Source organism: Lithobates pipiens, unplaced genomic scaffold (genome assembly GCF_037356315.1).
Source record: "Lithobates pipiens isolate NorthernLeopardFrog02 unplaced genomic scaffold, aLitPip1_a1.2 Scaffold_8, whole genome shotgun sequence".
Taxonomy (NCBI): Eukaryota; Metazoa; Chordata; class Amphibia; order Anura; family Ranidae; genus Lithobates; species Lithobates pipiens.
Window position 1 is genome coordinate 86,982,195 of NW_027507903.1, and position 12,599 is coordinate 86,994,793.

The 12,599-nt window shown below is 46.3% G+C and overlaps 1 protein-coding gene across 5 annotated transcripts in view; it reads right to left on the reverse strand.

The window, feature by feature from the left end:
* The window catches only part of SLTM (SAFB like transcription modulator), a 147,328-nt gene that overhangs the window by 33,498 nt on the left and 101,231 nt on the right, over positions 1 to 12,599 (reverse strand). For all 5 annotated transcript variants that reach the window (XM_077474176.1, XM_077474174.1, XM_077474173.1 and 2 more), the window contains 2 exons: positions 12,314 to 12,363; positions 2,805 to 2,914 (listed from right to left, as the gene is read on the reverse strand). In XM_077474176.1, the coding sequence (XP_077330302.1) occupies positions 2,805 to 2,914; positions 12,314 to 12,363 (160 nt within the window). The remainder of the gene's footprint in view (positions 1 to 2,804; positions 2,915 to 12,313; positions 12,364 to 12,599) is intronic.

The following is a 12,599-nucleotide window of genomic DNA, read 5'->3' on the forward strand; positions in this document are numbered from 1 at the left end:
CATTCATCTCACTAGGCCCCTGTTGAATTACTTCGCATTGAATGTGGAGCCCGTTTAAGGACAGAAAACTTGTTTTGCACAGAGTGGCCCCGAAACTCATCTTCTGGGGTCCCCCAGCGGCTCACAGCTCCTCCCCACAGCAGAAAACCCCCTAAGAGAAGCACTCTCCCAGGAGGTTACCTTGCTGGCACACTCCAGCATTTGTATCCATAAAATAGGAATTCCAGACTCGACGCGCACCCCAACGAGCCACAAAACGGAAATCTGCCCTTTTATGACACACTGCTTACCCCCTCTGCCTAATGGCTTGCCTACTCCATGAAGACCTGCTGGGATTGCAATATTGGGAGATTTAGAGGATGAGCAGGAGGGAGAGGTGTTGGGAATTTGTGTACCCCACAATATCTGTTCACCACATACAAACTTTATAATTCTCACAGGGTATATCACCCTTATGCTGTTGAAGATTTGCCCTACTCATAGCTCCATGTGTCCCAAAGTACCCCATTTCACAAAGCACGTTTAGTCATTTTCCCTGGCAGTGCCCTCAAATTCGGGGACTTTGGGCACAGATTATTTAAATTTGTGCATAACAGCATGGGATCCCCACTCTGCCTGGACCTTTAACAGTGTTTGCTGGGCTTATTCCCTAATCCAAATACCGATAAATATTTAATGTTTTTTGCCTGGAAGATGGTGGTCTGCAGCTGGAGCCAAGCTCTTCCTTCCAAACTGCTAGCATGAATAGCAGAAGTAAATAGTGCTCAGCTACTCTCGTTATTTTTGCTAATAGTGGTTGTCTAATAAGCAAGCTACACTGGTTTTAGCCTGCAGATACATATTCTTAATGTTTTCAATATAAGCTGTGGCCTATTTGTCCTTACTTGGGAGATGTTTGTGGAGTTAAATCGCCGTGAAGTCCAGCCTTTCAGGGGATTTTTTCATTTGCCAGGGAATTGCACATGCAGTGTTGTGAATGTTTTTTTTTTTTTTTCTTTACTCGATTTACATATGCCTACTTTTTTTTATGTGGATGGCATTTGTCAAATGTTTCTTCCTGTAACATTTATTGCCCCTAGTTAACCCTTTCACCAGTGATCACCGTATAAGTGTTACGGGTGACTCTGGTTCGTCTGCTTTTTATAGCATCAGGGCACCCACCATGTATTACCCAATAAAGGTTTAAACCCCTGATCACCCGGCGGGTGATATCAATTAGGTTTTAGGGTCAGGGTCTGCGTCGGTCCAGGCAGCGCTAGGTTAGTGCCAGTACCGCTAACACCCACGCGCAAAGCATAAACCTCCTGTAGTGGTATAGAATCTGATCAGATCTATACTAGCGTCCCCAGCAGTTTAGGGTTCCAAAAAAAAATACATGGTTAGCAGGATCAGCCCAGATACCTGCTAGCACCTGCATTTTGCCCCTCCGCCCAGCCCACCCAAGTGCAGTATCGATTGATCACTGTCACTTACAAAACACTAAACACATAACTGCAGCGTTCGCAGAGTCAGGCCTGATCCCTGCGATCGCTAACATTTTTTGGTAGCGTTTTATATTTAAATTCTGAAGGCAGTGATTGGTTTTCGGTGTCCCGTACGTGGCTAGGCTCCCAAAAAGTCCCCCACATGTGGTATACCCGTACTCGGGAGAAGGAGCAGAATTTATTTTGGGGTGCAATTCCACATATAACTATGGCCTGTGTGAGCAATATATCATTTAGTGACAACTTTTTGTAAAAACTTTTTTTGTGTGTCATTCAATCACTTGGGACAAAAAAAAAATAAAAAAAATTCAATGGGCTCAAGATGCACCTCAATTTCCTTGGGGTGTCTACTTACCAAAATGGGGTCATTTGGGGGGGGGGGGGGGGGGGGGTTGTACTGCCCTGCCATTTTAGCACCTCAAGAAATGAGATAGGCAGTCAAATTAAAAGCTGTGTAAATTCCAGAAAATGTACTCTAGTTTGTAGACGCTATAACTTTTGCGCAAACCAATACACGCTTATTGACATTTTTTTTTTTTACTAAAAACATGTGGCTGAATACATTTTGTCCTAAATGTATGACTAAAATTTAGTTGAGTTTACTCGATTTTTCTTATAACAAAAAGTAGAAAATATATATTTTTCCCCCCTCGAAATTTTCGGTCTTTTCCCATTTATATCACAAAAAAATAAAAAATAAATCGCAGAGGCAATCAAATACCATCAAAAGAAAGCTCTATTTGTGGGAAGAAAAGGACGCAAATTTCGTTTGGGTACAACATTGCATGACCGCGCAATTGCCAGTTAAAGCAGTGCTGTGCGAAATTCTAAAAAGACCTCTGGTCCTTAGGCTGACAATTGGTCCGGGGGCCGAAGTGGTTAATAGATTGTTATAAAATTTTGCAAACAGGTCATTTTTCTCCTTCATTGAAATGCACCGATGGGTGGCACTGATGGACCGATGTCCCGATCACGGGCGCCGGTGATGGGCTTTTTTTCTCCTTGCGTTGTCAGCGCAAGAAGGAAAAATATCCGATTACCGGCTCTGTTGCAATCACATGATCAGCTGTCATTGGCTGACAGCTGAACACGTGGTAAGGGGGGGGGGGGTCGGGATCGACCCCTTGCTCCGATCTAGAAGGCGAGTCTCAGACTCGCTGATCACAGGGGGCGCGCAGGCCGCTCGTGCACAGGACGACGTCAATAGACGTAGTCCCGGCAAAGCAGGTCCGCGCTGTAGCAGTCATTCGGCTATAGCGCGGATCTCTAGAGGTTAAACGAAATATATATTTGTATAAATTGGTAATTTACTAAACATACCTTTCCATACTTTCCAAAGAGATTCTTCAGGTCTGCTGCTTTAGTATTAGAAGAAAGTCCACTGACCCAAAGATTCCTCAGAGAGCTTCCACTTGTGCTACTAGTAGTTCCTGAAATAATAATACAGTAATATTATACACACACACACAAACTAGAGATGGCAACACCAAACTAATGGGACAGAAGAACTAAACCAGTAGATTAGGTTTTTTAAATAAACCTGGCTACAATTTTCCTTACATAAAGGGTATGATCAGTTCTGTTGGGGGGGGGGGGGGGGGGGGGGTATGGGTTTGGTCTTTTAGCAAGCGAACATAAGTAACTGATCTGTGCACTAATACAGCAGAGATGCAAGTTTACGATTGAGTTTGTAATCATGCAATGAAATCTATCAAAACCCTTGCACTGGATCAGACGGGAATTTGATAGCCCAGATCAGGTATTGTGGTTTGTGGCCAGTTGAAGAATTCCCCAACTCCACCATACACAGCCAATGCTAGGATAGCAGAGGTTACCAGATAAATATTTAAGCAAAGCCACATCAATACACCAAGAGACAAGGGCATAAAAAACAAACAAAAGGACTAAAAGGGGTTCCAAGTTCTCTTTGCCCTTAAACTTGATAAGGGATATAAAAAAAATAAAAAAAACTGAAGAGATACTGTTGAATACCAACCTTGACATAATGCAAACCTGTTTGTGCTGGTGTTCTGATAAAACTAGCAACCTGCGTCACTCCCTGTGATGTGGAATTAGCCACATCGTCAAGCCATGCTCACTGCATGCCTTCAGTGGCCGATGGCGCACCGTATACAAGCTCACTTTACTGCTAAAATAAGCAGTTACTTTGGTTGGTATTCTTCGCAAGAGATTTACGTTAAGTAGTTGATTTCTGCCAGTCGAGCATTTTGTCAGGCATTTTTCTCTGTGCACCGACGTCAGCCACTGAAGGCATTTACGACGCGTTGCAAACGCGCAGTGAGCAGTTAGGCAACACAGCCAATTCCACATCACAGGAAACGACACGGTTGCGCATTCTGCCAGAACATTCCCAGTATTACAAATCATACAGACAGAACAGCTTACACAGAGCAAGACAGAACTCATGGCAGCTGATCTGACACAAGCTAATTGATTTACTAAAATTGCAGTGTTAAAAATCTGGTGCATAGAAATCAACTTCCATTTTTTTTCTAAATTGACTGGTTTACACCAGATGTTGCAAGCCACAGTTTTAGTAAATCAACCCCAAGGTGTCAAGAGCATGGCTATACTCAAATCCGAAAGCTAAATCATGAAAATATATTAAAAACCCCCACCGTGCTTTTGTGAGTACTCAAAAATAATCGGCTTATTCTAAAATCAACCCACTGAACAAATGTGGTTCTGAAAAAGTAACAAAGCAGCCATAATAATACCTTCCAGTAAAATAAGGGAACCAAAAACAAAATTATCAAGCTCAGTAAAGCACGAAGTTCATAAAAGAAGAGAAGGAGGCGAAAGGAGGAAAAAGGAGAAGGGGGAGAATAATAAATTTCCCCTTTAAGATCCTTGGGTGGTCTGGAGCCAAGTGGGGGCCATCTTTCCTCACTAAAATCCATGCCTGTCAGGGAAGACCAGATTGTCTTCGCCGCTTACCGGAACACAGCAGGAGGCCCTCTCCCACCCCCCAATAAAAGTGATATTGTGGCGAATTTGCTGCAGAGACCATTTTTTATCTGAAAGAACTGCCCAGTGATAAAGAGGATACTGGGGTTATGGTAGCCATCTGCTGCCATTCCCCTTCAAAACAGCCGATGTACAATCGTGAATTATTATACTGCATATTTTTACGAAGATGCACCAGGGAGCTTACTTCTATACATCAGAGGAAAAACTAAGTTTTTACATTATTTTTTTTTGTCAAACACTTAAAGAATTAAAATACATTGACATATCCATAAGCAAAGTATCACATGTCTGGACTAATGTGTGAAATTACTCATATCGTGACAAAAACAAGCCATCAAGTCCCACCTGTCAGCACAGCAATTGAAAATTTTATCTTCCCCTGTAGATGACATATGTCCAAATAAAAAAATAAAAATAAAAACCCCTGATAGAACAGCCAGTGGCAAAATCAGTGTTACTAGGTTGCCAGAGAGCCCTTGCATCCAGTGACCCCGCCCAACATCACAAATTGCCACCCAGCCCCTTATCTTGTTTCAAAGTCATTAGCCCCCCCACAGTATTCTCCACCTACAATGGGGAACAAAGTACATCGCAACCTTCCGCCATGCCCAAGTAACAATCTAACCTTGGTTAAAAAAAATAAAATAAAAATAAAAAATTAAAAAGGATTTTTTGTACTCCCCTTAAAATCCTTTTCTCTGCAATTCACCGACCGACACAGCTCCTCTCTGTAACTAAGTGGGTTGTATAGCCTGCCATTAGGAGAAACTAGGCAAAATTGTTACACAATACACAGAACTTTCCCGCCCCAGGCTATCAAACCTTCCCACTGCTCCTAGCAGCTTCAGTACGTTAACAAGCAGTATAACGTAGATAAAAAAGGAGGGGTGGGTGCTATGTCGGTCGGTGAAATATAGACAAAAGGATTTTACGTTGAGTACAAAAAAAATCCTATTTTCTCTTATATTAACCGACCGACACAGCTCCTCTCTTTAACTAAATGGGATGTCCCCAAGCAGTGCCAAACGAGGGGTGGGAAAAACAACATAAAAACGTCATCCACCATGGCAAGTGGGAACTAGTGAAACTAAACCCACAAAAAAAAAACAAAAAAAAAAAAAACAGTAGTGTGTGGAAAATCACCACTGGATAACTCGACAACCTCAACAGGAGTGATCTCCAAGACCGCAACATTGTGGAAGTAATGAACAGTGCATTAACCAAACCGTACTGCATTTTTATTGAAAAAACAGGAAAAAAATTAAATTGCAACTACACGCCCGCCTGCAAAACTTTGCAGCCAAAAAAGGCATCAGCCGATGCAGACGTCTACCTTGTAGAACTTGGTATACGTATGGACAGACGACCAGGTCGCCGCCTTACACACCTGTGACAGACGGAAGTGTCGGAAGGCCCAAGACTTTACAAACGCTCTTGTAGAGTGGGCTGTGACTGGAAAGGGAGGCACCAGCCCCTTCAAGGCGTAGGCTTGGACTACAAACTGTCTGATCCATCTGGAAATGGTGGCCGACAAGACCGCCATACCCTTCTTTGGACCAGCCACCGAAACAGAGTCTGACTTTGTAAAGGAAACTGTGGCAGGCAAGTACACCTTCAGAGCCCTAACCACATCCAGAGCGTGAAGGGCCACCTCCTTGGGGTGCTTCGGCTTAGGACACAATGATGGAAATACAATGTCCTGATTGATATGAAAGGCAGAGACCACCTTCGGGTAGAAAGGATGGTGGCGGACGCAACACCACCTTATCCCTGTGGATGACCAGATAAGGTGACTTGCAGGACAAGGCTGCCAGTTCCAAAAACCCTCCTGGCCGATGTGATGGCCACCAGAAAGACCACCTTCTATGAAAGGGTCAGCAGAGGAATCTCCCTGATATTCTCAAACGGCAGCTTCTGAAGCGCCAACATAAGGTTCAAATCCCACGGAGGTAACGGAGGACACACCGGAGGGACTACATGTCGCACCCAATGCACAAAGGTACTCACTAATGAGTGAGACACCAGGGGTCTTTTTTCAATGACAGTCAGATCTGAAAACTGTCCCTTGATGGTGCTAAACGCCAACCTCTGGTCTACACCTTGCTGAACGGCAGGATCCTGGATATAGAGAAGGAGCTCGGGTGCCACCCTTTCTCCTCACACATGGAAATGTAGGCCTAGTCCAAGTACAGTGGTATATATTCCTGGAAGAAAATGTCCGCTCCCTCAGCATAGTTGGAATCACCGAGTCCAACAGACCTCTGTTCCTCAATACCTGGCTTTCAATAGCCAGGCCTTTAAAGACAGCGATGGTAAAGCAGGGTGAAGGATTGGACCTCGAGAAAGGAGGTCCTCTCTCAACGGCAGTCGCCAGGGAGCGTCTGCCACCAGGCCCACTGAGGCCAACCTGGGGCAACCAGGATTACTGGAATCCCCTCGGCTTCCACTCCGTGAAGCAGACGTGGCAACAGTTTCAGCGGAGGAAAGGCGTAGATCAGCTGGTACTGATCCCACGGAGCCACCAGCGCATCTGCCCACGGATCGCTTGTCCTGGACACGAATCTCTGCACCTTCCGATTGAGCAGGGAGGCTAATAGATCCACATCTGGTGTGCCCCATTTCAGGCACAGCCGCCTGGATATCTCCAGATTCAATGCCAATTCTCCTGGGTCCAGCATCTGAGGACTCAGTCCGCCTGCCAATTATGCACCCCCGGGATGTAAATGGCCAAAAGGGCCGGAAATGTGTCGCCCTGCCCATTGAAGTAGGTGAGCGACCTCCCGAGCAGCGGCTGAACTTCTTGTTCCCCTTTGGTGATTTATGACTGACTGTATCCTGGTTGGACACCCTCAAAAGACACGCCGACCATGTGTGGAGGCACAGCCTGATCGCTCTCAATTCGAGCAGATTGATCGGCAACCTGGATTCCCCCGTCGACCAGAGACCCTGAGCCGACCGAACACAAATCACTCCACTCAGACAGAATGGCGTCCGTGGTGACCACCGTCCATTTTCCGGCTTGAATCACCGGGGACCTCAAGCACCAGATCAGGGAGTCTGACTGGCTGGCTCACCTGGATCTACCGTTCCAGGGACAACGGAGATTTGTCCCATGTCATCAAGATCTCCTCCTGCAGGACTCTGGTGTGGAACTGGGTATAAGGTACTGCCTCGAAGGCAGCCACCATGAGCCCCAGCACCCGCATGCAAAAGCGGAGTGATGACCACTTGTGGTTCAACAGTAGTATGACCGCAGATCTGAGAGTCAGCAATTTGTCTGAGGAGAGAAAAACCGTTGCTTCCCTGGAGTCCAATAGTAACCCCAGGTACTCTAGACGCTGAGTCGGTACCACCACCGACTTTAGGTTCAACAGCCACCCTAACGCTTGCAGGGTCTGCAATGTGATCGCCACATCCTCCTAACTCTGAGGCGGAAGAAGCTCTCAGGAGGAGATAGTCTAGGTAACCCACGAACGCGATCCCGCGTTGTCTCAACAACGCCAACACTGGAGCCAGTACTTTGGTAAAGACTCGGGGGGCTTATGCCACTGGTAATGGGCTTCCGACTGCCAAACGCAGAAACTTTTGATGCCTAAGGCATATGGGTATGTGCAAGTAGGCATCCTGAATGTCCAAGGACGCCAGGAAGTCCCCTTGATGGCGTGCAGCAACTACTGAGCGAACGGATTCCATTCTGAACCTCTGCACTTTTACAAAGTGATTGTGGGCTTTCAAGTCCAAGATTACACATACCCCTTTCTTCTTGGGAACCACAGATTAGCGTAGAACCCCTGGAAGCAGTCCGATTCCCGAACTGGTACAATCACCCCGATTCAGCAAGTCCTGGTGAACCGGGTACACAGGTATGCTGGAGGGGAGGAACCTGGTTGGCGGCCAAGAGAGAAACCATCTTGTAGCCTGTAGAAATCAGGTCGCAGACCCATTGGACGGATAACAGGGAGGTCCAACGGGCTGCAAACTCCCCAAGGCGAGACCCCACCAGAGATGTGGGTGGGGGCAGACTTTCATGCAGTAGCACTCTTGTTCGCAGGCTTGCGGCTCCAGGGGCGCGTCTGTGGGCGTCCTGTTGCCGAAGCACCGGGCAGACGAATAAGCCGATTGTGAGCGGAAAAGGAGGGCCCTTGCCTGCGGCGTGGCTCCTTAGCCTTCCTGGCCTGTGTGAATAGTGTACTCTTACCACCCATGGCATTTTTAATCATGTCATCCAACGAAGCTCCAAAGAGCCGGTCACCAAGGAAGGGAAGATCTATCAGGGCTTTCTTGGATGCCTGGTTAGCGGACCAGAATTTCAGCCAAATAAGGGTTCTCAGCACCACAGATGACACTGAGGCCCTGGATAACAGAGGAGAGTATCCAGGGCCGCGTCACAAACGTACTTAAGGCCATGCACTAACTGGTCTGCTAACTCCACGCAGACAGGGGAGGCATTCTGCTCTCCCAATTTGCAGTGCAAAAGTTTTGCCCACTCAGTCAGTGTCTGCAACACCAGTGCGGTTGCCAGTACTGGTCGCACGACTGACCCCACAACTTTAAACAAGGAACGAGCCACTGCTTCGTCCTTCCTGTCTGTGGGATCCTTGAATGCAGGAGTCCCCTCAACCAGGATCGTGGTTACTTTAACCTAGACACTGGGGGGGTCCACGACCGGGAGGCGCCGACCACTTTTTGAGAAGGCTTTCCTCAAAGGGGTAGCGCACCGCCATGTTTTTGGGGACCGAAAAGGTCCGTTGCAGGCGACCCCATTCCCTGTAGATGAATTTGTTAAAATAAGTCAAATACGGTAACACCTTAGGTGAACGTGCTGGCTTGTGGGACTCGAAAGGGACCGATACATCAGCAGAGGAATCCGCTGGCTCCTGAATCTTCAGGGTATCACGCACAGCTTGGGGGGGGGTACTTAGCGCTAGACTCACCACCCTGGTGTGTTCTGTGAATGCCAACAACAGTGCCTGTAGTCCCTAGGAGGTTCCCAGATGCAGAGGAGAAAAAAAAACTGTCAGCAGCAGCTCTAACAGCGGTGCAACGGTCTGCAGAACAGCTTCAGCGTTCCACATGGAGCCATCCAGTATCCCTCACACACACACACACAGGGAATACAGGAAGTGACAAGAGAAAGCACATTGCAAGCTGTCACAAGAGGCCAGCGGTGAAGAAAGCATTTTGGCTTTCACAAAATGGCTGCCAATGTAATCCATAGGAATCCCAGGGAAAACGGCTGCTGAAGCTCCCCAGGGGAATCTATAGCTTTTCCAAATCCAAGATGGCCGCTGGAACGGTGTCATGAGGTGAAAAGAGCAAAAAATAAAACGAACTGCCTGCTGACACAAAGATATCCTCCACAAAAACTGCATTTTTTGGACTCCCAGACCTGGAGCAGGACTGAACAGCAACAGCACAGAGCCCCACAGGTGAGAAAAAGCGACCCACACACACCGCCCGCAGCGCATGCAGACACCCCCCTTTAGAGGGGGGGGGGGGAGGGGTGATAGGGACTTGAGAGAAAAGATAAGGAGGTGAGGTGGCCCCCGAATCGACCCCCCAGGGAATGGCCAGCTGCTCGCCCAACCGCAGCAGGGAGAGCCCTACTTAGCAGTCCTGAAGAGCTGGGAGACATTCCATGGTAGCCAACTCCTGCGCAGTTAAAGGGAAGATTACTGGCCCGGTATACTGTGATCCAGACATCAATAGCCCGGTCATATGTATACCCCGGAGCATTGAAGCTCACCGACCACCTCTGGAGAATGAGGTATGTCGTGGCCTGCAGAGCCATAGCTGCGGCCTGCTCACACTCGATGGCCGGACTGGGGAGACTACAAGAATTTCATTAACCAGCCTGTCACCCAGCCGGCAGTTGATAGAAGATCTCAGGATCTCTCATCTTACGCAAAAATCAGCAAACCTGCAGCAAAAAACATGGACCGAGAGGCCTGCAGCGTTTCCTAGGTCATTCTCCTTGCTAGGCAAAATAAAAACTGAAGCTGCTAGGAGCAGTGGTAAGGGTTGATAGCACGGGGCCCAGCCCCCCTGGGGCGGGATTAAAGTTCTGTGTATTGTGTAACAATTTTGCCTAGTTTCTCCTAATGGCAGGCTATACAACCCATTTAATTACAGAGAGGAGCTGTGACAGTTGGTGAATATAAGAGAAAAAAACCTCTTACCAAGACACTACATTCCATCTTCAAAAGGTTCCTTATTAACATAAACAAGTCTGGAATATTGCTGCACTTTTTGGCATCTTTAATGAAGCATTAAAATGACTTCACAGGTATGGCAGCAACATTAAAAAGGTGACCCGTTTCAAGCTAAATTCAGCATTTACTTAAACCTCAAAAGGTTTCTATATGACATTTGAGGGTCCATTGAAAGGGAATTGTTTGGCATGTGAGGAAATAAACGTGCTGGATGGAACATCTGAGTGTGCGACTTAAAACAAGTGCATTTTGCCGATCATGTACACAAAAGGCTAAAATTTTAAGGAGAGTCTTGCTCACATGGAGAAATGGTGGAGCACTTTTGCTAATCAACGACAGTGAGAGATGTGCCCTCTGGGTCTTTTCACACAATCGTCATCACTATTACATGGGACTATTTGGCACTTATTACAGTATAAAGACACTAATATCCAGCGCCTCTGAAATCTATGAACTTTGAGGTCTCATTTTATTGCACTAACGAGGCTACAGAGATCGCAATTTGGGATTTCTTGGCGATTGTGAGGTTTGAAGGTTTTTTAGCTAGAATTAGAGCATACTGCATTTTTTCTGGACTGAACTGGAACGCAGTAAGAAGCATAAAAAAAATAAGCTCTGGAACACTTTCTCTCTCTTAAAATGAGGGATTTATGAACTGGACTGCATCAAAATCCCACCAAAAATGAGCATGCAGAAAAGCACCCAAAATGCAACTGCGTTTCTATGGTGTGAACTGGCCCTAATATATAGAGGTTTGTAGTATCTTCACCTGGAGCCTGCATGGCAGTGTGGCTTCACTGGACCCCTACATGGCATTGTAGTCACAAAAAAATAAAAAAACACACACACACACACATTATACAACTGGGCAGCAATCTTGGATCTGGCTCAATTAGGAAGAAGGCAAACATTTAAAGAAGCAGCTGGCCAAGTGTCAGGGATAGCTGCTGTAATTGTTAGACAAGTACAGCCAAAGATAGTTGGGCTGTACTTCTCCTGTGAATCACAAAAGAGCAGTACATTCTGCACCCCGTGACACGTTTTCAGCAGGTTGACACCACAGAGCCAATCCAGGCTGGAGAAAAACGGCGACCATTGTCAGGATGCACCCAGAAGCCTGGATCGGCACCCAGCTCAAAGTGAACCTCTGCTCCCGCCTAAAGCTAATCCTTTGGCATCAATACTTAGGCTGCATTCACACCTGAGCGTAGCGTTTTCAAGCAGAAAATCGTGCACATTTCCGTAATTTTTACTGCGATTTTGTGCAGGGCAAAAGGTCACCAATGTTAAAGAAAAACGCCCAAATCTGCTCAATTTGAGCGACAAAATAGGGTCCGGAACTTGTTTGAGCTTCAGGCGTTCGGCTACAGGCGACATGGAGTGGAGATGTAAACCATCTCCATTGAGAATAAGATTTTTTTCCCCTCTAGCGTTTTGTAGCTTCAGACTTCAGGCTACAAAACGCTCAGGTGTGAATGGGGTCTTAGTCAATAGCCTGCAGATCATGACTCCTAGTATATATAAAAAAAAATTATGAACATAGCATTGACCACACAATACAAAACCAGGACTCTAATAGTTAAAAAGGAACATACTAGTCCAGCTAGAAGACAGGGAAAAGCTTACCTTTTTCATCTTTGGATGTAGTTTTGCTTTCCTTTCCATCTTTGGATGAACTGCAAGAAGCAAGTAATTAAGGAAAAAAAAATCAAAAACATATCAACGGATCCTAGTTACAAAAGGCTAAAATACAAATACAAAGACACCTTGCAATTGCTCAACTGCATCTTAGAAGAACAACACAAGGATTCCCTGAAAAGCTTCTTGATATGATTTTCCCCACAGGATGCCTGTAGTTCTAGGTTTTCTGATAATTCTATTCAATGTGGAATTATGGTAAATCTTCTCCCAA